This window comes from Apus apus, chromosome 3 (genome assembly GCF_020740795.1).
Source record: "Apus apus isolate bApuApu2 chromosome 3, bApuApu2.pri.cur, whole genome shotgun sequence".
Lineage (NCBI taxonomy): Eukaryota > Metazoa > Chordata > Aves > Apodiformes > Apodidae > Apus > Apus apus.
In genome coordinates this window covers 61,429,267-61,453,678 of record NC_067284.1, presented here as the reverse complement: position 1 = coordinate 61,453,678, position 24,412 = coordinate 61,429,267, and the positions used below count along the sequence as shown (strand labels likewise).

General features: G+C 47.4%; 1 protein-coding gene across 3 annotated transcripts in view; it reads left to right on the top strand.

Moving 5' to 3' along the window:
• Window positions 1-1,487: 1,487 nt before the first annotated feature.
• The window catches only part of GALNT14 (polypeptide N-acetylgalactosaminyltransferase 14), a 118,822-nt gene continuing 95,897 nt past the window's right edge, over window positions 1,488-24,412 (top strand). For all 3 annotated transcript variants that reach the window (XM_051615323.1, XM_051615322.1, XM_051615324.1), the window contains exon 1: window positions 1,488-1,633. In XM_051615323.1, coding sequence (XP_051471283.1) covers window positions 1,508-1,633 — 126 coding nt within the window. In that variant the 5' untranslated portion in view covers window positions 1,488-1,507. The remainder of the gene's footprint in view (window positions 1,634-24,412) is intronic.

Below are 24,412 nucleotides of genomic sequence, written 5' to 3'. Positions count from 1 at the left end.
CCAGTACCCCAGGGTGGACACAACATGGTAAGAAAACTATTAGCAATATGAAAAGCCACCACTAATGTACCTCAGCTGCTGAAAGCTGTTCAGGTGCTTCACCTTAGCTTTCCAGAGAAGTCACGAAGCAACAGTTTGGGGAGAGAGTAAAACCTCCTGTGTCCACCTGCAGGTCCTCTGCCCAGCTTGGGCAGGGAAAGTTGTCTCATGGTGGCAGAGTTGGAGAGCACCTCTGAAAATAAATTAGAGGATGAAGATCACAAATTATAAACTAGCAAGTGACAGAAAACAGCTGAAGGAAATAACAAAGCCAGGAGGATTATGTGGGCAATTCAAAGGAGACGTTGTTTACAATATGTGCATCAGATTTTCCAGCATTTCACATCTTCTCTCCAATTTGTTCCATGTTACTTATGCATGGATTCCCATTTTTATGGGGTTTGTGCTATAGTTTTTGTACTAACATGAATAACTCACATCTGTTCCAGTGCATCATTTATTCTCTAATGTCTTCTGCAAGGATTGCTCAGCTTGTACAATACTTGTCCATGGCAGAATCAGATGAGCAGTGAATGAGGCAGGTGAGCAGTGACAGTTGGGTGAGGCAGTTCTTTTTTGGAGTCCTATTCTGTTGTTTTGTTTGTTCTTGTGTTGCTTTTTTGTTTGTTTTGTTGGTTGTTTTTTTCCTCAGCAATACTCTGCGATTTCCACTTTGGCTTCCATGCTGGACAGGCTCGCTGTGCACGGAGCCAGGAGGGAAGACCCTGCTGGACACAGATGCTGGCCAAGGGCCACCCACCCCCACAAGACCACGGCCCAGTGTCGAGCTGCTGCTGGCAGGCATACCACCGCCGTGCTCTGCATTGACGATTACGATTTTAATTTTTTAAGTGTTCTTGTCAGCTCTGGAGACTTACATCTTCTTTTCCAAATCCAGTAATTAAATTCCACCTACCTGCATTCCCCCTGCTATTTCAATTGGATGAATGAATCTTCCCGTCATGACCTCCCCTGTGTGTTGCTGAGCGCTAGCCTCCCCTCGCCTCGGGAGCGTGGTGGGGACCGTGACGGACCAACTCGGCACTGCGCTGCCCGGCCACCCGCACGGAGCGTGGGCGGGGGGAGAGATGGGCGACCCCGGTTACACTTCCGCTACCCCTCTCCCCCGCCTCGAAAACAAACCCAAACAGAACCCAGTGTACCCGCTGCCGCCGTCCCCAAGAGGCCGTATCTCCGGCGCAGAGGGCCGGCCCCGGGGAGCAGACCCTTCCCGGGCCAGCAGCTCCGACCCCAGCAGCCCGCTCCCCCCCCCGCCGGCGCCTCCTCCCTTCCCCTCCCCCGCAGAGCATGCACAGTCCGCAACTCGCGTCACCGCCTCCGAAGCAGGCAGGCAGGCAGGCGAGCCCCTCCTCCCAGCCTAGCCCCGCTCCCGCCCTCCCTTGCTCTACATCTCGGCTTCTCAGCAACCCACGTCCCCCTCCCCCGCACTTTATCCACCCTCCCGAGGATGAGGCGGCCGCCGCGGCGGTTGATGCTGTCTCTGCTGGGGGTGCTCTGGCTCGCCGCCCTCCTTCTCTTCTTCGGGACGAGAAGGAAGTTTGAAGCGGCGGGAGCTGAGGGGCGCATGCTGGAGGTAAGGAAAGGGTGGCGGGGCTGCCCTGGTGAGACACGGGCTGGGCGCTCCGCCGCCGTCTAGGAAGAAGCTCCCGATGGTTTTCGGGACCCCGTCCCCATCGCGCTTCCCTTAAAGTTTTGCACCGGGTAAGGGGAGGTCAGGCCGTTTCCTTACTCCCCTCCAGTGAAGTAACCCCCCCTGGTCGCTCAAGCAGCGACAGTCCCAGCCGCCACCCCCCTTCCACTCCCCTCCCCCTGCCTCGGTTCACCGGGAGCTGTACCCACTGGGGCTCCCCAAGCCGTGGGTACCGCCAGGGAGGTGAGAGACGCGGGCGGTGCCAGCCCTCTTCCCCGCCGCCAACTTCGAGCATCCCTTGCTTGGGGCCCTGGGTCTCTGTGGGGCGAGGAGATCAGCACATCTCAGGAAAGTGAAGCGCTTGTTTCGTGTCACTCATGGGGGACGGGTGACTCCTTTTCCCATGGGTCACGCAGCGTTTCCATTCCCTCTACTGAACACAAAGGGCTCGTCTATCCCCTGGCCGAAACGAGAGGGGAGCAGGCAGGGAAAGTTTTGGTGGTCCGTGGTCGGGGCTCAAGGGCTGGCAGACCTGCATGTTCATCAGCTGGGTTAAACCTCCGGGGCTGTTGAGTATTGATTTTGTTTTAAGCCAGAGCACGGATAGGAGTATTGCCCTGTAACTCAGCCTGGATGCAAGAAGGTTGTGTTTGCAATCGCTTGTTTTTGTGCCATGTTTGAATCGCTGAAATGCACCAGAGTGAGAGCATGGAGAGCTGGGAAGAGCATCCCACTCGACCCAGAGGTGAAGCAGAGAAGTTTCACTGCCCAAACACTGTGAAAAGCAGAGGAGCTGCAAGTAGCTTCGCTTGAAAAAGGTCTCATGTCCTCTCCCTCAAACAGCCAAGAGTAGTCTGAGCTTAGCCAAGGGTTAACTGTCCAAAGGACATGGATTATATGCTGCTCTTAGTTATACTGCTGTAAATCTGGAATAAATTAATTGTCGTTAGAGCCAAGGTCCTGAAAATCTGCTGAGGTTAAAGGTTATCATGGCAGAGAAAGGATATGAGCCCTCAGCCTCATTTTTGTAACAGTTACACGCAGCTGAGTGTTTGGTCAGTGACTAACAGCAACTATACATGTTGGCTGGGTCTTAACAGAGTCTCATATATGTGTCACCTCTGAAACTGAATTAATGACCTGATTGGGGGGGAAAAAAAAAAAAAAGAAAATTAGAACTCATATAGCGTAATTTCGTTTTTTGCACCTGGAGGAATTACTGGTTTTCCATGTTTTTTAAATAAAAATTATTTAGGATGTTTATTCAGGCTCTCAGAAATCTTTGAATCCTAGCAGAGGGGAATGAATCTATGCAATTTCAGGCCCTGAAATATTTATTTATTTATTTATTTATTTAACCAGGGGAAGGCAATAAGTCACTGAAAACAGAGTTAGAAGACAAGTGCTTTCTTAAACCATAACTGTGCTTTGGTGTCAGTAGGTTTCTGTCAGAACTGCCTTCTTAAAAATTGCAAAATGAGACCTCCCCTATTGGACATGAGCTCCTGTGTTCCCCTTGAAATGAATCAACTGGTGCTTCTCTCTTAGCACCAGTTGCAGCTGAATAGCAGGTCTGAGCTCTCTGCTCCTTCTTGGTTCTCCCCCCACCCTGAGGTGTGCGTTGCTGATGCTGTTATGGGCTGGGCTGGGCTCCCACAGCTGGCAAAGTGAATGTCTTCCATCATAGAGGATCAAGCCCTGAGATTTGAAGTTGCAGCCAGTGAGTTGCCGTAACTCCATCAATTTGACTGCTAAAATTGCCTTTCCTTAATTTCCTATGAATTTTCCATCAAAACTGTTGCATCACCTTGAGATCCATAGAGTGCAGATTCTTTTTGTTTTGTTTTGTTTTGTTTTCCTTTTAATGCATTACATGTTTTGTCTTTGGAAACCATCTTTGAGCTGTATAAATTATAAGCTAATTGTGAGAAGGAAGATGGGGTGTCACTTCAGTTAACCCCTCTGAGCAGCTGCAGGGCTGACTTGTGTACCAGAGATAGGGATGCTACAGTCTAGAGAGGAGCCTGGCAGCATGTACCATCCCTCTGGCTGGTGGGACCAGCTGCCAACAATGGAAACTTGAGTAGTTACAGTTGTCCTCCCAAATTCCTTGAGAAATAAGTGCAGGTAGTAGGTTGCTAACAGCAGTGCAAACTTTGTAGCACAGCTTTGGTGGAGAAATGGAGCAAATCCACATCAACTTCCCTGGCAGCATTTTTCAATGTAGGTTTGTTTTTTTTTAATCCCCCTCCCTTCTCCCTTCTGCCTTCTCTCTCAGTTGAGCTTTATTTCTGTGGCAATGTGCACACCATATATCACGCCTCATGTCGATTTAACCTTTGGACCCTTCTAGTTAGGCTCCAGCTGGTGTTGCCTCCCCTTGCCCATTCCTGTCTTCCTGCAGGGCTCATGGCATGTGCATGATGCCGGAAGGTGGCAGTACCTGAGCTTGCCAGCTGGCTGTAGTGTGTTGGTGGCTTGCCAAGGTCCAGTGGCAGACCTACTCCTCATGGAGCTGCTGCCCTCAGCTGCATGAAGGGCTTGTCTCCATTGCTGTTTTTTTGGTCTATGAGTCCCCTGGCCCTCTAGCCCAAATCCTGTGCTAGATCCAGCACTTGGCTTCCTGAAGGAAGGCTTGTGATGTTTTTTCTATACCCAGAGAGCCTTATGTTGGGGTTTGCAAGGAGCATGAGGGTTCTGCTGTGGTCTTTGAGTCCTGTCTGCTTGCAAAACATGCTGTGGGCCTGGCGTCCTGTGTTTGGGGCATGTCTGACAGCAGTAGCTGAGCTTTCCAAGCTGCTGGTGCCCAAAGAGGCAGGCACACCTGCCTGTTGTCATTAACTTGGCTTTACCTCCTATATGTTTTTACTCTCTGTTTTCCCCTCTACTTCTGTCTCTCACCACTGCCTGGTGGCAGGCAGGCTCAGAGGGCTCCTCTCCTGCCAGCCCTTACTCCCCTCAATCCCTGTCACTGTCTTTCCCTCCTCCTCATCCTGTATGAAGGTGTAAGGACACAGGGCTGGCTGGGGTTATAGATCTGCTGGGATTTGTTGAGGCCCCCTGCCCTCTTGTGCCTTTTCCTGGAGGGTTTAAAAATACTTTGCAAGCATTAATTAGTTCCAGCCTGTCTCCCTGCCCTGACGCTTTTCTGGCTGGATAAACTGGGACCTGGAGAGGTTAATTGAACTTTGTATCCTTCTGGCTCTCTTTGACACTGGAGGAATTGAAGTCACTCAACCTTCTTGGGAAATTAGGCTTGTGAGTGACCCACCTGAAGTTGAAGAAAGAGGTTGCGGAGGAACTTGGCACCTGCTCCAGCCATCTGGTCTAATGGCTACGGCATCTCACCTACCTCCCCCTGCTCTGGCCCTTTGGTTTGCTTTGGAAAGGGGACACACATATAAATTAGTAATGTAATTACATTAAGAAATAATGAGAGGAACTGTTAAGCAGGATTAATTACAAGCAAATTCCCAAATTGATTTGTGAGGAGTACATGTACCTGTGGTTCTGTAGGGATGTTTCTTGAGTTTGCTGGCTGTCCCTGTGGTGCCTGTGCCCTCTGCCAGGCTGCAGCCACCCCTGGGGGGTGCTGAGGAAGGAGCAGGAGAGGGGTAGGTGACAAACCAACTCCTTGGTCATCTCATCCCTTTGCTGAGTGAATCCACAGAAGACCAAACTGGGGAGCTGGTTGGACAGCAGAGCCCTTCTGCAGTCAGGGGCTCATGGTGGGGTCTGGGATTGTGCTGCCTGGTCTAGTGTGAGGTGTCTCTGCTTATAGCAGCTAGGTTGGAACTAGATGATCTTTAAGGTCCCTTCCAACCTTAACCATTTTGTGGTTCTGTGATGCTATTCTATGATTTCCACATCCATTGCTAAGTACACTGGCAGCAGAAAGCAACTGGATTACACCCCATCTCCGCCACCACTGAAGCTTTGGACATCCTAGAAAACCTGGGTTTGCTCCTAGACATTTCAGGGTGGGATTTCACATGACAGAAGTTTCCTCTTCTCTCCCATCCTGGACTTAACCATACTTCCAGCCAAGCCCCTAGGTACTCTGAGCATCCCTGACATTTTGTTCTTGACAGCTTTGGCACTTCAAGCCCTTAATTGTTAAGATCTGAATTTCTGCAGCATACACAATTATTTTAATCTGTTAAGTGGCTCTGCTGCAATAAAACTGACAGGAATTTAATATCTGGAAACTGTCAGCTGAGCTACAGGTGCTGAGGGTTTCTAGCTGGTGACAATGCAGAAGGAAGTGCAGGCTGGTGTGAGGCATACAGGCACAAAGCTGGCAAGTGTCCCTTCACATCAAGATCTGATCCTGCAGGCTGTTGAACACCCTGGAGTGCTTTCAGCAGGCAGCAAGGGTGCTGAGCCTCTCATCACCTCCCAGAAGTCATCCACCAACTGTATCTGAACATATTCAGCAAGGAGCTCTTGCACTGCGAACACTAGTACAAGCTAAGTATATCAGATTCCTTTTTTTTATCAAAAGGAATTTTTCCTCCCTGGCTTTTCTTCTGCAATCCAGCCCACAACAGACCCACCTTCTCTCCAGAGGCAGTGTCAGCTGCTCTTCAGCCATTCGTCAGAGGGAGCAAGCCAGCACGCAGGAGGGAATGAAGAGAAATAGAAACCCCAAACTCAACAACAAAGTCTTCCTACTCCTCCTGCATGCACCACTGGCTCCGAGCACAGGGCAGAAAACTGCCCAAGCTGTCCTCATCTGTGGGACCAAACTGGGCAGGTCTTGTGCATCAATGGCTGCTGTTTCTCAGGCCTTCCTTGTGGTGGGCTTGGGCAAGTGGTTTTCTCAGCACAGCTGCCTCCCTGTACAAATGCCTGCATCCTCATGGAGCAGGAATGAGGTGAGAAGTCCTACTAAAGTCAGCACCCAGGCCTCTGCCTTGTATGTCACATTTAATTAATATACTCACTACATATCAACATGCTTTCTGAGATGCCTGTGAAACAATAAGCAGTCAATGAAAACCCTATTAATTTTTCATTGGTAATTCCAATGAATGAATTTTATCCCTATCACATTCTGGTAGAGATACATGTTGCAGCCGTTGCTGATGGGAACATAAGGAAGACCAGAGGAAGCATGCGCCCACTGCTGTATGAAGTGGGTGCCCTGGTAAAGGAGGACATGGAGAAGGTGGAGTTGCTTAATGCTTACTTTGCCTCGGTCTTTACCACTAAGGCTGACCCTCAGGATTCCCAGATCTTCCAGACCATAGAAGAAGTCAGGAGGGAGGAAGACTTCACCTTGATTGAAGAAGATTGGGTCAACTAAGAAAACTGGACATCTTCAGATCCATGGGCCCTGATGGGATGCACCCATGTGTGCTGAGGGAGCTGGCAGAAGTCATCGCTAGACCGCTTTCCATCATCTTTGAAAAGTCCTGGAAAATGGGAGAGGTGCCTGAGGACTGGAGGATAGCTAATGTCACTCCAGTCTTCAAAAAGGACAAGAAACAGGACCTGGGTAACTACAGACTGGTCAGCATCACCTCCATCCATGGAAAGACGATGGGACCAGCTCGTTCTGGGGGCCATCTCTAAGCATGTGGAAGAAAAGAAGGTTATCAGAAGTAGCCAGCATGGATTCACCAAGGGGAAATAATGTCTGACTAATCTGATAGACAAGGCACTATATAGACAGATAAGAGCAGCTTCACATTCACAAGCCATGGTGCTCATGGGAGACTTCAACCACCCTGACATCTTTTGGAAGAGCAACTCTGCTAAATGCAAACAATCTGCGAGGTTCCTAAAGTACAAGGATGATAACTTCCTTTTCCAAGTAATCGAGGAACCAACAAGGAGCAGTGTGATGCTGGATCTTGTCCTCACCAACGAGGAAGGGCTGGTGAGGGATGTTAAGCTCAAGAGAAGCTTAGTTTGTAGTGACCATGAAATGGTGGAGTTCAAGATCCTTAGGGCAGCAAGGAGGGCTCACAGTAAGCTTACTACCCTTGACTTCAGGAGGGCAGACTTCAGCCTCTTCAAGGATCTGCTCAAGAGAGTGTCATGGGATAGCATGCTGGAGGGTAGAGGGGTCCATGAAAGCTGGCTGATATTTAAGGATCATCTTCTCCAGGCCCAAGAGCATTGCATCCCGTCTAAGAGAAAGCCAAGTAGAAACTCCAGGAGGCCGAAGTGGATGAGTAAGCAGCTCCTAGAAAAGCTCAAACTGAAGAAGGAAGCACACAAGGGGTGGAACCTAGGGAAGGTATGCTGGGAGGATATCAGAGAGGTTGTCTGAGCAGCAGGGGATCAGGTTAGGAGAGCCAAATCCCTGCTAGAATTAAATCTTGCCAGGGATGTTAAGAACAATAAGAAAAGCTTCTGTAGGTATGTTGGGGAGAAAAGGACAACCAAGGAGAATGAAGGCCCTCTCCTGAAGGAAACAGGTGAGGTAGCAACACAGGATGTTGAGAAGGCTGAGGTCCTCGATGACTTCTTTGCATCAGTCTTCTCTGGCAAGTGCTCCAGCCTCAACACAATGGCCATGACAGGTGAAAGCAGACACTGGGAGAGTGAATTACCCCACTGTAAGAGTAGAGCAAGTTTGTGACCATCTAAAGAACCTGACGGTGCATAAATCTATGGGGCCTGATGGGATTCCTGCATGGGTCCTGAGGGAGCTGGTGGATGCAATTGCTAAGCCTATGTCCATCATATTTGAGAGGTCATGGCAGTCTGATGAGGTTCCTGCTGACTGGAAAAAAGGGAACATAGCCCCTGTTTTTAAAAAGGGGAAAAAGGAAGACCCAGGAAACTACAGGCCGGTCAGTCTCACCTCCGTGCCTGGCAAGGTAATGGAGCAGATCCTCCTGGAAAGTCTTCTAAGGCACATGGAAAATAAAGAGGTGATTGGTGACAGCCAACATGGCTTCACTAAGGGCAAGTCATGCCTGACCAATCTGGTAGCGTTCTAAAACAAAGCAACAGAGATGGTGGATGGTGGCAGAGCAACTGACGTCATCTACCTGGATTTGTGCAAAGTGTTTGACACTGTTGTACATAACATCCTGGTTTCCAAACTGACAAGGCATGGATTTGACAGATGGACCACTTGGTGGATGAGAAATTGCCTGGATGGCCACACCCAGGGAGTTGTGGTCAATGGCTCAATGTCCAAATGGAGGCAGGTGACGAGTGATGTCCCTCAGGGGTCAGTATTGGGACCAGTGCTGATCAACATCTTTGTTGGAGACATGGACAGTGGGATTGAGTGTATCCTCAGCAAGTTTGCTGATGATACCAAGCTGTGTGGTGTGGTTGACACCTTAGAGGGAAGGGACACCATCCAGAGGGACCTTGACAGGCTGGAGAGGTGAGCCAATGCCAACCTCATGAAGTTCAACAAGGCCAAGTGCAAGGTCCTGCACCTGGGTTGGCACAACCCCAGGCACAAATACAGGCTGGGGGGAGAACGGATTGTGAGCAGTCCTGAGGAGGACTTGGGGGTGGTAGTCGATGAGAAGCTCGACATGAGCCACCAGTGTGTGCTCACAGCCCAGAGAACCAACTGCATCCTGGGCTGCATCAAAAGAAGTGTGGCCAGCAGGGCCAGGGAGGTGATTCTGCCCCTCCACTCTGCTCTGGTCAGACCCCAACTGGAGTACTGTGTATAGTTCTGGTGCCCTCAGCACAAGAAAGATGGAGAGGGTCCAGAGAAAGGCCACCAAGATGATCAAAGGCCTGGAGCACCTCTACTATGAAGACAGGTTAAGAGAATTGGGGCTTTTCAGCCTAGGGAAGAGAAGGCTCCAGGGAGACCTTAAAGCAGCCTTCCAGTACTTGAAAGGGGCCTACAGGAAAGCTGGGGAGGGGCTTTTAATCAGAAAAGATAGTGATAGGACATGGGGTAATGGTTTTAAACTGAGAGAGGGGAGATTTAGGTTAGATATTAGGAAGAAATACTTCACCATAAGGGTGGTGAGGAACTGGAATGGGTTGCCCAGGGAGGTTGTTGATGCCCCATCCCTGGAGGTTTTTAAGGCCAGGTTGGACGAGGTTTTGTGCAACCTGATCTAGTGGTAGGGTTCCCTGCTCATGGCAGGGGAGTTGGAACTTGATGATGTTTAAGGTCCCTTCCAACCTTAATGATTCTATTATTCTATTATAGTTTTCTATGATGAGGTGACAGAATGGATAGATGCAGGGAGAACAGTGGATGTTGTCTTCCTTGACTTCAGTAAGGTTTTTGACAGTGCCTCCCACAACATCCTGGTGGATAAGCTAAAAAAAAATGGAGTTGAAAGAGCGGACAGTGAGACAGATAAAGAACTGACTAAACAATAGAGCTCGAAGGGTTGTGATCAACGGTGTAGAGTTCAGTTGGAGACCTGTGACTAGTGGTGTTCCCCTGGGGTCAATATTGGGCCCTGTCTTATTCAACATCTTCATCAATGACCTGGATGAGGGGATGGAGTGTATCCTCAGCAAGTTTGCTGATGATATGAAGCTGGGAGGATTGGATGATATACCTGAAGCCTGTACAACCATTCAGTGAGATCTAGACAGACTGGAGAGTTGGGGAAAGATGAGCCTAATGAGGTTCACCAAGAATAAGTGTAGAGTTCTACACCTGGGGAGAAAAAAACCCCACGTACCAATATAGATTAAGGGTTGACCTGCTAGAAAGCAGCCCCATGAAGAAGGACCTTGGGGTCCCGGTGGACAAGAAGTTATCCATGGGACAGCACTGTGCCCTTGTGGCTAAGAGAGCAAATAGTATTGTGGGATGCATTAAGAACAGTGTGGCCAGCAGGTTAAGGGAGGTTCTTCTCCCCCTCTCCTCTGCCCTAGTAAGACCACATCTGGAGTATTATGTCCAGTTCTGGGCTCCCCAGTTCAAGAGGGACAGGGATATGCTGGAAAGAGTCCAACAGAGGGCTACAAGGATGATTAAGGGACTGGAACATCTGTCATATGAGGAAAGACTAAGAGACCTGGGGCTGTTTAGTCTTGAGAAAAGGTAACTGAGAGGAAATTTTATTAATGTCTACAAATATCTGAAGGGTGGATGTCAAGGGCCAATCTCTTTTCAGTGGTGCCCTATGACAGGATGAGGAGAAACAGCACCAAGTTGCAACACAGGAAGTTCCACCTCAACATGAAGAAAAACTTGACTGTGAGGGTGATGGAGCACTGGAACAGGCTGCCCAGGGCAGTTGTGGAGTCTCCTCTGGAGACTTTCAGTTCCCATCTGGACACGTTCCTGTGTGATCTTCCCTAGATGTTCCTGCTGCAGCAGGTGGGTTGGACTTGTTGATCTTCAGAGGTCCCTTCCAACTCCATGATTCTATGATTCTGTGATAAATATTAATTGAACAAGATCTGTTGGCTTTGCAAACAAGTGAGCGACTGGATGTCCAGACACCTTTCTTAGCTCAGTGCTTTTAAAAAAGCATCAAGCAATGATGGAAAGGATTCAAGGATTATGCTTCTTTGCAGCTAAGTTGCTAAATAAATTACTATGCAGTTGGCATGTGTCTTGTAGACAAGAGGTGTTGAGCACCAGAAGAGGAAAAATGCTTTTTATGCTGCTTTGGAAGGATAGAAGGAGCTGGGAAATTCCCTCTTCTGTGCTCCAAAGGAGTGGTGGAGGTGGTGATGCTCTTGAGGTGAGCTGGGCTCAGGAGTGTCATGGCCTGTCTTGTGACGTGTATCTCCTGGCAAAATCCTTGTGGAGCATGTTGCCAGCAGTATCACTCTGGGCTGCAGCATCCCTCATGAGCTGGTGTGCCATGATCTGTCATTGTCCTCTTGGTTGGTGACAGGGAAGGGCCCTTGCCTCTGCAGCTGGGTTTATAGTAAGGCTCAACTCTGGCTTGTGACCCTGAGCCATTGGTAACCTTTAGGGGTGCACTTGACAACAGAAAGTTCTGCTTTTGAGCAAGAAGGTCTCTGAAGTCAGCTCTGTGCCTGGATGCTGAGGCATGGTAGACACTGGATACATGTTGTGAGGTGTCTTCAGGCTTAAGAAAGATGTCAGCTCTCAGGGGAGGCGTTTTTCCTATTTATCCTTTTGCAACCTCAGGTATATACCGAGATGGATTATTTACTCAAAAAAAACAGGCCTTTCCATGGTAAGAGAACATGATCCTGATTAATTTTCATGTGCTCACAGCCCAGGGCCTGTCTTGGCTGGGTTTGTGTCCTCCTCTGCCAAGGTGCCTCTTGACCCTGGCTCTGCATCCTGATCCATACCTCCCTGTGGGCAGGGGACTCACCAGATGTAATGGATGCAGGATAAGGGCTGTGAACAGCTGTGACAAGGGAGGGCAGGTCTGTGCACCATTTTGTGGTACCAGGATTAGAGTTTTTCTTTCCCTCCCAAAGACAAGAGGCTGGTTGCAGGTATACAGATCAGGGCAGAGCACACAGAGCACAATCTGCTGAACCACTGTGGTGTAGGACAAAATCACAGAATGGTTTGGCTTGGAAGGGACCTTAAATATCATCTAGTTCCAACCCGCCTGCATGCACAGGGACACCTCCCACTTGACCAAGTTGCTCAGAGCTCCATCCAGCCTGGCCTTGAACATTTTCAGGGAGGGGGCATGCACAGCTTCCCTGGGCAATCTGTTCTAATGTCTCCTTACCACCCTCACAGTGAAGAATTTCTTCCTAATAATCTAACCTAAATCTCCCCTCTTCCTGTTTTAATCCATTACCTCTTGTCCTATCACTCCATGCCCTTGTAAAAAGTCCCTCCCCAGCTTTTCTGTAGCCCCTTCAGGTACTGGAAGGCCACTTTAAGGTCTCCCTAGGGCCTCCTCTTCTCCAGGCTGAACAACCTCAGCTCTCTCAGCCTGTCTTCATAGGAGAAATGCTCCAGCCCTCTGATTGTCTTCATGGCCCTCCTCTGGACTCGGTCCAAGAGCAGGCACAAGCTGGGAATGCACAGACCCTGGAAGGGCAGCACTGGGAGAAGCAGCCTGGCAAATAGCACCAGCTTATAAGCCCATACAAATGTAGTTGCAGTGTTACTGTCCCAGGCTGGTAAATCCATGGGTAGCTGAACACGGGACTTGAGCAGAGGTGTTGAGAGCCAAGTATTTTCTTGCATCTGTGGATGTGTGCATCTGGGTGCTCTGGTCTCTTGGCTGGTGGAAAAAAGCAAGCTTGAGAGAGGTCATGGAAATGCAAAAGCAACCTACTGCAGCTGGGAGAGAGAAACACAGTTATAACCATTTCCCTTATACGAGTGCAGCCCAGCATTTGGTGCAGTAAAACCAATTACAGGAAATATATCTGTAATGAAAGCAAAAGCAGGGTCTTTTTAAGAAAGATGTTTGCATGAATTGGTAAGTATTTGTAGCCTAATGAGAAAGGGTGCTGCGGATTGATTATTAATTGGAGTAGCATGAGCAGGGGATTGCTGGCATTAGCTGTGTGATTCTTGCTGGCTTTCTCTCCTTTAAAGAAGGAAGGGGTGAGGTGTGCTGGTTTGGTTTGGCAGGATTTTTTGTAGTGGGGGAAAGGCTCTAGAGGTGTCTCCTGTAAGAAGCTGAGAAGCTCCCCCTGCTCCAAAATGGTGAAGGAGCCAGTTGAGAGACAATAGATGCACCTCTGGGGTTAACATACAAAAGAACTGAGGTAAGACCTGAGCAGAGGGTGCACTTAGTAGAAAAAGAAGAGCTGTGCTGGAGAGGTGAAAGGCAGTGCTGGGGTGAAGATCCCTTGTGGTTGGTGAGGAAGAAAGGGAAGAAGGTGCCCAAGCAGAAGTGTCCCTGCAACATATGGCAAGATGGCAGGCTGTCCCCCTGCATTCAGGGAGGAACGTGATGATACATTTCCTGAAGACACCGGGAGGGGTGAACTTGGCCACTGAACTTGGATTTTGTGGCCAGTGAACTCTGATTATGCAACTTTGGAGGACTCCAGCACCAGGGGAGGTGACTGTTCCTGAAGCAGCCCCATGACTCTGTGGGAAGCCTGTGCTGGAGCAGCTTGCTCCTGACCTTGTGGGAAGGACTCATGAAGGAGAGGTTCGTGGAGGACTCTCCCCTGTGGGAGGGACTCCATGAGAAAGCAGGGGAACCACCAGACTGTGAACTGACTCTAAACCCCATCCCCTGTCCCCCTGTGCTGCTGGGGGGAAGGATGTAGAGAAACTGGGAACAAAGTAATCTGGGCCCAGGAAGAAGGGAGGGGTGGGGGTAACAAATGCAAGCCCTGCTCTTTTTGTTATCTGTGTCCTGTGTGGTTTTGAGTAGTGTGAAATTAAATTATTATTTTTCCCCAAGTTAAGTCTGTTTTGCCAGTGACCTTAAATGGTGAAGAACCCTCCTTATTCTTTTGTTCAGCTCATGACCTTCTAGTTGGCCTTTGTCCTCCCCATTACACAGTGTGTGTGTGGAGGGTGACTTGGGTGAGTGGCCATGTGGCTGTTTCTTTGTTGTCATGCTAGGCCAAACCATAACATGAGGAAGAACAGATGATGGTTTTTTTTTTTGTTCTCAATCCACTTTCACATGCAATGAAAAAGCCATTTCCCCCCTCCTTTCTCTCCCAATGTAATGTTTAGATTTTGCCAGCAACACTTAGCACAATTGCTTACTAAGCTGCAATTAAATTGATTTCCCACCCACTTTCCCCATTTTGGTTCCAATATCTCAGCAGGAGTCAGCGTTGTGGGAAAAGCGAGTCAAGGAAGAGATCTTGGGGCTCCATCTTCTGCTCAGCTATATAAGTATCCCTCCATTCTTCCTATGTATTTCCATAGGAGCTGAAGAAGCTGGGCTGCCATATATAGCTGCTGTTCAGATGGGGAGGGCAGCCCTAGATCAGGTTGGATCAGTCTGTGGGGTACCTGGGAAGCTGCCTGCTGTGGGTTGTGTGTTGGATATCCTAGGGGGCTGGAGCTCTGGGTGCCTGTGGCACAGGGATGCTGGGAGCATGAGGATGATTTCTTATCCTGAACTAGTGCCTTCAGAAAATGATCAGTGGTGTCAGGTTCAGCAGTTCACTACTTTGTTTATGGAGGTGGGGTTAGTAGTACTAATAGTTTACCTCCAACACTGCTTGGAAGCTATTTATGAGCCTTAGTTAACCCTTACAGCTTTACAAGGGAGTGTTTTGGGAAAGGACAATGTGCCAGTCTCACTTCTCCATGGGTGTCTCATGCTGGGCTGGGGACTGTCCCTGGCCAGACGGGACATAGAGACATTGGTGGCACCCAGAGGTCTGCTGGGGGAGAGCTTGTGCCCCACACCAAACTCTGCCTTGCCATAGATAGGTGGAGATTAGTGGTGATATACTGCAAAGATGCTTGAGCTCTGGCTTTGTGATAGTATTTGGAGGAGCAAGTGAGCTCATGATTACATTTCATCTTTTCATCTTGGAGAGAACTGCAGGAAGTGCAGTGCCAGAAGGGAATTGATTCTGCAACCAAACAGGTTCATTTTCAGATCAGGCTAAAAGTTAAGGGAAAGATAGATTCACACCCCCCACCCCCCTCACCCCCCCCCCCCCGCCATCTCAAGTGTGATGGAGGGTTTTAGCATTTCCTCCTGCTTGGTTTTCTAGTAGAAATGCGAGCAATAAACCCCACTGGAAAGTGATACAAGGAGAACAGGGTTTGTGCGGTGCAAAAACAAACGATCTCTGAAATCTCCTATTCTCTAAAAACTGTTCACAGAGCCAAGGAAACTGAGACAGATCATTCTTTCTTTCATTCTCCCTCCCTCGCTTTCGTTCTCCCTCCCTCGCTTTCGTTCTCCCTCCCTTGCTCTTGTTCTCTCTCTTGTTCTCTCTTCCCCCTTCTCCTTCTCCCCTTCCCCTTCCCTTTCTTTTTTAAAATTTTAATTCCCCCCCACTTTTTTTTTTTACTTTTTTTTTTTTTACAAGGCACTGTATAATAAGGCCAAATAATAAGGCCAAATGATGCAATTTGGCCAAAAAAAGAGAGTAAGGCTGCTTTGTCCTGGCTCTCTAAACAGCTTTGCCTGCATTTAGACACACACCATTGCCTCCTCAAGGACCACTGTCGGCATTTACCAATTACAAACACACCTCATCACACATTATGGAGGCACGTGGCTTGCAAATATGAGGCAAGTATGTTCAATGGTGTGGGCCACAGTTGCAGCCCCCTTGGACCAGGGAGAGTTGGTGCATGTCTTTTCTTTCTTGTGCATTGAATATTTAGTTGCTTGTTCTTAGGTGAGATGAGGAAGAGATGGGAGGGAAGAATTACAGATAACAGCAGGCTCATTTTCAGTGGTTTGGGTCAGTTATTTTTTATTAAAAATTGGTTTTTTTATGTTTTTTAAGAGTGTTTTTTCTTCTGAATTAGAGTAATCTGCTCTACCCGATGGGTTGATTTAGGGTCCTTCTGGATTGAATAATGTCCTTTAGGATCTGCCTCCAGGGGTGTTTGGGATGCAGCCCCTTTGTGCTTTGACCTTATCCAGCTGAAATTTGAAACGGGTCAGGTTAAAGAAAGTGGGTGATTTTTCCAGTGGGATGGGCTGTGGGAAGACACAGGGAAGTCACGGGAGCTGGTGTCTGGGAGCTGAGCTGGAAGATAAGCTGTCACGTTGTATGCTCCTGCCTTTTGGCAAGAGCAGGGCTGGATGTGGAGAGAGCAGGCAAGAGCTGTGACATTTGTTATGCCTATCACATTTTCCCTGCTTGATAATACGGTGTAACTTGGAGAGCAAGAGACTCAAACGTGCATTAAGCAGCCATCTGCTTCTTTGACTGGGATCAGAATGGCTGAATATCCAGTGATAGGATGAGGGGCAATGGGTGCAAACTGGAGCATAAGAGGTTCCACGTAAACATTAGAAAAAACTTCTTTACTGTGAGAATGACAGAGCACTGGAACAGGCTGCCCAGAAAGGTTGTGGAGTGTCCTTCACTGGAGACATTGAAAACCCACCTGGACACATTTCTGTGTGATGTACTCTAGGTGATCCTACTCTGGCAGGGGGGTTGGACTAGATGATCTTTCAAGGTCCCTTCTAACTCGTAAGATTCTGTGATTCTGTAATATCCATGTAAAACTTGATGCTAAACTGTGTATGGTGTGTAGGCTGCATAGGACATACTCCATGTGGTATTGTGAAATGCTTTGTGAAGCACCTTCCCATCTCACAGAAAGGCCTCTGGCTTAGGTCTCTTAAAAAGGGCAAAAACCAACCACCCTGCAGCCATTGGGGATGGCTGCTCAGCGCCCTTGGTCCTGTCTGCTGGCCATGGTGCCTGAAGGAGCTGGTTTTGGGCTGGAGGAGATGACAAGGGTGGCCTGGGGCTGGCCAGCACCAGTTCTTCCTGCCTGGCTGGCATGGCATCGATTAAAGGAGGGATGGACAGGCTTTGTAGTGGTAGAAGTTTGGCACATCTCTTGGGGAGCTGTTAGCAATGATTCTGCTGTGGCATTGAAATCCCTGGGAAAGGGAGAAGGAAAAAATAAATTTCCTTTTTTTTTCCTCTTCTTGTTAAGTTTTGGCATTATTTCCATATAACTAAGTACCCACAAAGAAACTGCGCTGTAAGTTTGAAGAGTGAGAATGAGGGTTTCAAGTGGATCATGCTGCTGTATCCATCACCTCTTAAATTTATGTCCTTGAAGTGGGTGTAGTTGGAATCCTCCCTAATGTGATGATGCAGAGAGTAAACACACAGCATTCAAGGTGGCCTTGGCGCCCTTTTCAAGCAACTATTCTGTTTAATTCTCTGCTGCTCCCTGCTGAGTCTGAAGCCCATAGATAGAGGAAAACATTGTTCACTTCAACACAGACTTCTCTCTCATGTTCTATGCTCGTGAAACTCTTGGTAATAACTGGGTTTGCACAGCTTCTCGATCAGTAAGTACATGTGTCCCTCTTGCAGAGGTGATATGTGAAGGATTCGGCCATTGCTAGAAATGGTGAGAAGGTCTAGCCTACAAACAGCCTGAAGTCTGCTGAGACTTCAGCTGCTGTGGTCTTAGGGATTTGTGCAAAATTAGGCTTTGCAAAGGCTGCTCATTTTGCCTGGTTTGGGGACATTCTCAGGGGAAAAAGTGAAATATCTGAGCCCATTAGAGAGGCTGTCACGTGCCGAAGTTGAAGTCCCAGCCCCAGAGATTGGAGAAGGAAGGGCATATCAACACAGAAGTCACCAGGACTTTGTAAGAAAACAAAACCAACTCTCTTCTTCCCTGGTTTTGGTATTTGAAAGAGTCTAGTTCTCTCTGCCCAACCCTCAGTCCTCTGCAGTAAAAAATCAGCCACGGCATTTTAGAGTGAAATAGCTGAAATTGGAAACCAGACTTTTCAGTGGCAATAAAAGAGAATTGGATTATAAGAGTGGAATTTTGGTGGTGCCCACTGCTGCTGGTGACGTGCCTTGCATTACTGTGTGCAGATTTGGATGTATCTCCTCAACAGGGATCTCCTGGATACACTTGTGCACTCAAGAAATACAACATTTCCAAAACTGAATGTAAAACACAAACACCCTTGCAACATGAGAGTGAGCTGTGGCAGTCATCTGAATGCTGGGGAAAGTTGTTCAGATGTTCTTCACCTGAGGCACCACAGGGCTTGGGGAGATGTGTAAACCTTCCCTTCTGGAGTCAATGTCAGTAAAGGAAATTCAGCTCCAGTTTGGCCTTTGCAAGCGAAAGCTTCACTAGCAGGTGAAGCAGGAGTCAGTGTGTGTCGGCACTTGAAGGCACTGGCTGCTGGGAGGTGGAGTGTGGTCAACCTGCCTCAACAGGCACAAGTAGTGTTCTCCAAAACAGGATTTAATTGTTGTTAGTGTTTTAGTGCATCCTTTGGAGATCAGGACTCCCTGCTGGCATCGTGGCCAAATCCTGACAGTAGATGCATCCCAGAAATTAAGAACATCTCTGCTATTTAACCAGAACCTTGTACATCTGCTAGTTAACCAGTGCATTGCTCTTAGACCACAGTAATTAATTGGGGTAGAAGCTTGGATAAAAACACTTGCCCTAGGTGGACCAGCACACACAGGTCCAGCACAGGGCTTTTCCCGTGTGATAGCCAGAAGTGAGCTGTTTAAATAAAGTGTAATTTGCAGCTTTTAATCTCTGTGATGCCTGCATGTAGGCAGCTGTATTTGGGATAAGAGGTTTTTCTGCTTCAATTAATTTTATATCAATATGAGCTGAATAATTACAGGTGTGAATGAGAGGCCAGGTAGTTATTTCCCTTCCCCCAGTGCACAGCCTGTGCTGATATAGCTGTGGAGCTGGGAGTGCCTGGCAGCACAGATGTTAGGCTAGTCAAAATGTGCCTGCACCAACACACAGCTGAACAGTTCTGAGTTTCTATAGGTAAATAGCAACTGGGATCAAGTAATTTTTAGTGCAGATCTGGTAATAATACCAGTTTGAACATTAGCACTGAGTGTATGGCCTTAAGAAAGCCAGCATCTCTCTTTCTGAATGCAAACTTAAGCCCCAAGATGCTACCCCTATCTTCAGGCAGAACTAGCAGCCTTTATCTGCAGGTGTAAAGCAGATGAATTTCCACTTTTTACCCCTTATTTCCAGAAACTGTGTTTTAAGTCTGTAGGTCAGGAGTGGCTGTACTTCACAGGCATTTCCTTACAGTAGGCTGCAATAGATAACTGGCCTTTTCTGTATAATTTTTTTCTTCTGAATTGTATTAATCCAATAAAAAAGTAGAAGTTTTAAAAGTGCAAATCTTTTTCCTTTGAGAAGGGACTAATGCTTGACCTGGAAAGTGTGATACATCTCTTTTTCCAAGATGCAGCTAAACTCGTGCCTTGCTCAGAATTTCTTTTCTTCCCCCAGTAATCTTTTCCCAGTGCATCAAACATAGGTATGAGAGATTAATTTGCTAAGAGTCTTAATGTTTGCTCCATGTTACAGGGACTCCAGTTCCACATGGGGCCAGCTTGAACTGAAGAAAGTTTTAAAACCACTCAGTTCATCTCAGCACATGCTTAAGGGCTTTTGCCACATGGGAGTAGGTTTTGAAAAGAAGCACTGGGTGCCAACGTTTGTTCTTCTCTAACTGGGGTTGATTTTGGATGCTTTAAGGAGCCATGGTGAGGTTTGATAATCTAGCAGTATGGTTTAGTGCCTTCTCTTGTGCTGCCTGGCTGTGCTCTTGCAAGGAGCCACAGGGTGATTACAAGTGTTGTTAAATGCCTGTGATATGCATGCTATTAGAGTGTTTGCTCCTGCAGGCTCAACTGTCTGCTGCTGTTTGCAACAGCATTGCACCAAAGATTAAACCTCCAAAGCCGTATTGAGTAGTGTGTGTGTGAAGCCCCTCCAGCTAGGATACTCAAAGGCAGAGTTAAATCTCTCCTGTTTGCCCACTTCCTTTTTTTTTTTTTTTTCTCCGTTTCTTAAGTGGGGGCATTTTTTAAGCAAACAAAATGCAGAGGAAAAGGTTCAGAGCCATGAAATGAGGCTGGAAACCAGCCCTTCATGAAGAGGTTAAGAGAATGGGGTATGGGCAAGGAAAAGGATCTGGGGAGGTCAGGGGACACGTGTGATGCAGCTCTGCTGTACGTGCTCCTTGTGCCCTTTTCAGGCATGGAGGGAGAAAACAGCAAACTGAGTAATATATATGTGTGTGTGTGTGTATATATATATATATAGATATACTTGGGAGTATATAACTGAGTAATATAGATAGATAGATACTTCGTAGTGTGGCAAAAGAAGGATTGACAGAGGTGCTATGGCAGTGGTGTGCAGAGGCTTTTGGAGCTGAAGCCAGCAGCTGCTTATCATGGAAGATCCCCATTCCTTCTTAATCTCTTCTGGGTGCTGGGGAGAAACTAATCCCTGTTTGTTTGGTTTTTTTTCTCTGTGGATTGGTCAGTGTTGGGTTTGGGGAGTGTCCATTTCCTGCCATGCTTATGCCATCGTCCCAGCTCTCAGGTTTCATTTGCTGGCACTGGGATGCAGCAGTTTCCCTTCAAAGCCTCTTCCCTCATACACAGCTTCAGCTGCCACGAAGGGGCTTCAGCCTGCCAGGTGTTTTAGGGGAGAGTCAGAAGCAGTTTCTTGGTACCTTTCTTAATTTGTGGGCTGTTCTCCATGCCTCTTAGTCCCCTGAGGCCATGTCCCCTCTCTTCTGCCTGTTTCCCTGATCAAACACAAATATTGCAAGCACGTGGCGTGTCTCCAAGGTGTCCCAGTGCTTCCTGTTATGACCCAAAATGTGCAACTTCCATCTAGATTTGTAGGCTCATAGAACCATTTTGTTTGGAAAAGACCTTTAAGATCATCTAGTCCAACCATAATCTAAATTTACCAGCCATTAACCTAATTCTGCTGAGTCTGGTGCTAAACCATGTCCCTGAGCACCACATCTACACATCTTTTAAGCACCTGCAGGGATGATGATTCGACCACTTCCCTGAGCAGCCTGTTCCAGTGTTTGACAACCCATTCAGTGAAGAAGTTTTTTCTAATATCTAATCTAAACCTTCCCTGGCACAACTTGAGGCCATTTCCTCTCTTCCTATCACTTGTTAATAGGGACATCTGATTCTAAAGACTCTGGTTTAACTTGTGGGGCTGGGGACTTTGAAAGACCCATGGGTGCCTGGAAGAGGGATGCTGAGCCTAACATCCTTGTTTGCGGAGAAATGCTAAAGGCTTTCCAAAGCAGGTTTCTGGAGGCAGCTACAGTGGCCTCAAATGTCCTGTCTTTTCTGCGTTGATATTGCTAGGGAGAAGGCTTATACCTCCATCAATAACTTGCTTGAGTGGCTTGCTTTCTGCAGAGTTTCAGCAAAGAGTCCTGATGAGGTAGCTGTTAACGAGCCTGTCAGTTAATCACTCCCCTCGTCGGTTTCGGTTAGAGGGAGCAGCATGGCAGGGATGCATGGCTGGGTGCTAGCTTGGAGGCTTTGCTTGAGGTTCGTTGAGCCACCATCGATTTTTGAGCTTGTCACACTGTTCATTAGGAGAGGAAAAGCAAATTAGGTGCTTAGCAGAAATGCTCTGAGTCGATCCTGGTGGAGCGTGTGTCTCCACTTGCCTGGTTACGGGGGGAAGAAAAAAAAATAATCTTGCCCAAATTTCCTCCACTCTTAGAGCACTCAACCTCAAACTTCCTGTCTTCCAGGGGTACCTGGCAAGATGTCTGTCTATCTGTCCCAGCATTGCTGCATCCTCCCAGATTCACCACAATAAGAATGGAGAACATTGCACTGATGGTGCTTTTGGTTCCTTGGGATGGTGGTGGGATGATTTTCTGCCCTGTCCCTCCCCTCATCATGCCAAGCTCCCACTGCCAGGCTTGCCATTCCCTATTGGGCTCAGCATGTCCCTTCTTCAGGCAGCTTGTGCCAGAGCTGCACTGATCAAGGCAGTAAATCAGCTTGCCAATGCTGTGGAGATAAATTATGGCTGTAATGTGAACCAAGGGAGAGGAGAGGAGAAGAGAAGAAGAGAAGAGAAGAAGAGAAGAGAAGAGGAGAAGAGAAGAGGAGAAGAGAAGAGGAGAAGAGAAGAGGAGAAGAGAAGAGGAGAAGAGAAGAGAAGAGAAGAAGAGAAGAGAAGAGGAGAAGAGGAGAAGAGAAGAGGAGAAGAGAAGAGGAGAAGAGAAGAGAAGAGAAGAAGAGAAGAGAAGAAGAGAAGAGAAGAAGAGAAGAGAAGAGAAGAAGAGAAGAGAAGAGAAGAAGAGAAGAGAAGAAGAGAAGAGGAGAAGAGAAGAGAAGAGAAGAAGAGAAGAGAAGAAGAGAAGAGGAGAAGAGAAGAGAAGAAGAGAAGAGAAGAAGAGAAGAGAAGAAGAGAAGAAGAGAAGAGAAGAAGAGAAGAAGAGAAGAAGAGAAGAGAAGAAGAGAAGAGAAGAAGAGAAGAGAAGAAGAGAAGAGAAGAAGAGAAGAGAAGAAGAGAAGAGAAGAGAAGAAGAGAAGAAGAGAAGAAGAGAAGAGAAGAAGAGAAGAGAAGAAGAGAAGAGAAGAAGAGAAGAGAAGAAGAGAAGAGAAGAAGAGAAGAGGAGAAGAGAAGAGAAGAAGAGAAGAAGAGAAGAGAAGAGAAGAGAAGAAGAGAAGAGAAGAGAAGAGAAGAGAAGAGAAGAGAAGAGAAGAGAAGAGAAGAAGAGAAGAGAAGAAGAGAAGAGAAGAAGAGAAGAGAAGAAGAGAAGAGAAGAAGAGAAGAGAAGAAGAGAAGAGAAGAAGAGAAGAGAAGAAGAGAAGAGAAGAAGAGAAGAGAAGAAGAGAAGAGAAGAAGAGAAGAGAAGAAGAGAAGAGAAGAAGAGAAGAGAAGAAGAGAAGAGAAGAAGAGAAGAGAAGAAGAGAAGAGAAGAAGAGAAGAAGAGAAGAAGAGAAGAGAAGAAGAGAAGAAGAGAAGAGAAGAGAAGAAGAGAAGAGAAGAAGAGAAGAAGAGAAGAGAAGAAGAGAAGAAGAGAAGAAGAGAAGAAGAGAAGAAGAGAAGAGAAGAAGAGAAGAAGAGAAGAGAAGAAGAGAAGAAGAGAAGAGAAGAGAAGAAGAGAAGAAGAGAAGAGAAGAAGAGAAGAAGAGAAGAGAAGAGAAGAAGAGAAGAAGAGAAGAGAAGAAGAGAAGAGAAGAGAAGAAGAGAAGAGAAGAAGAGAAGAAGAGAAGAGAAGAAGAGAAGAAGAGAAGAGAAGAAGAGAAGAAGAGAAGAGAAGAAGAGAAGAAGAGAAGAAGAGAAGAAGAGAGAGAAGAAGAGAAGAAGAGAAGAAGAGAAGAGAAGAAGAGAAGAAGAGAAGAAGAGAAGAGAAGAAGAGAAGAGAAGAAGAGAAGAGGAGAAGAGAAGAGGAGAGAGGAGAAGAGAAGAGGAGAGAGGAGAAGAGAAGAGGAGAGAGGAGAAGAGAAGAGAAGAAGAGAAGAGGAGAGAGGAGAAGAGAAGAAGAGAAGAGAAGAAGAGGAGAGGAGAGGAGAGAGGAGAAGAGAAGAAGAGGAGAGGAGAAGAGAAGAAGAGAAGAGAAGAGAAGAAGAGGAGAGGAGAAGAGAAGAAGAGAAGAGAAGAGAAGAAGAGAGGAGAAGAGAAGAAGAGAAGAGAAGAGAAGAAGAGGAGAGGAGAAGAGAAGAAGAGAAGAGAAGAAGAGGAGAGGAGAAGAGAAGAAGAGAAGAGAAGAGAAGAAGAGGAGAAGAGAAGAAGAGGAGAAGAGAAGAAGAGAAGAGAAGAAGAGAAGAGAAGAAGAGAAGAGAAGAAGAGAAGAGAAGAAGAGAAGAGAAGAAGAGAAGAGAAGAGAAGAAGAGAAGAGAAGAAGAGAAGAGAAGAAGAGAAGAGAAGAAGAGAAGAGAAGAAAAAATTGGGGAAAAAATAGCATACTCAACAATGCGTGGGCTTTGAAAGGAAACATTGACCTCCACCAGAGCCCCTTGGCACAGTGGCGGGGTCCTAGTGATAACTCAAGGCTCTGTGGTGGTACCTGCTGGGGAAGGAAAATGGGGTTCCTGTGTGTGCACACATGGGTACCCCAATGGGACAGCAGAGCCACCCTGTCACTCTGCTATCCTCCCTCACTTGCTGACAGCAGCTAATGGATGGTGGAGATAAGGAGGAAGCTGGCATCTGCAGCATGCTCCAAGGTATGGGGCTAGATGGAGGGCACCAAATAGAGCTAAATCACAGGCAAATTTATAGTCTTGCTGTCTACAGCTGCAGGGAGGGTTTGAGCTGAGATACTGTTCTTCATATGTCTCTGCAGCTCTTAAGGTGCAACCTCTCCATTTGCTGCTTGACTTAGCTAAGTTTCCTTTTTTTTTTTTTTTTTT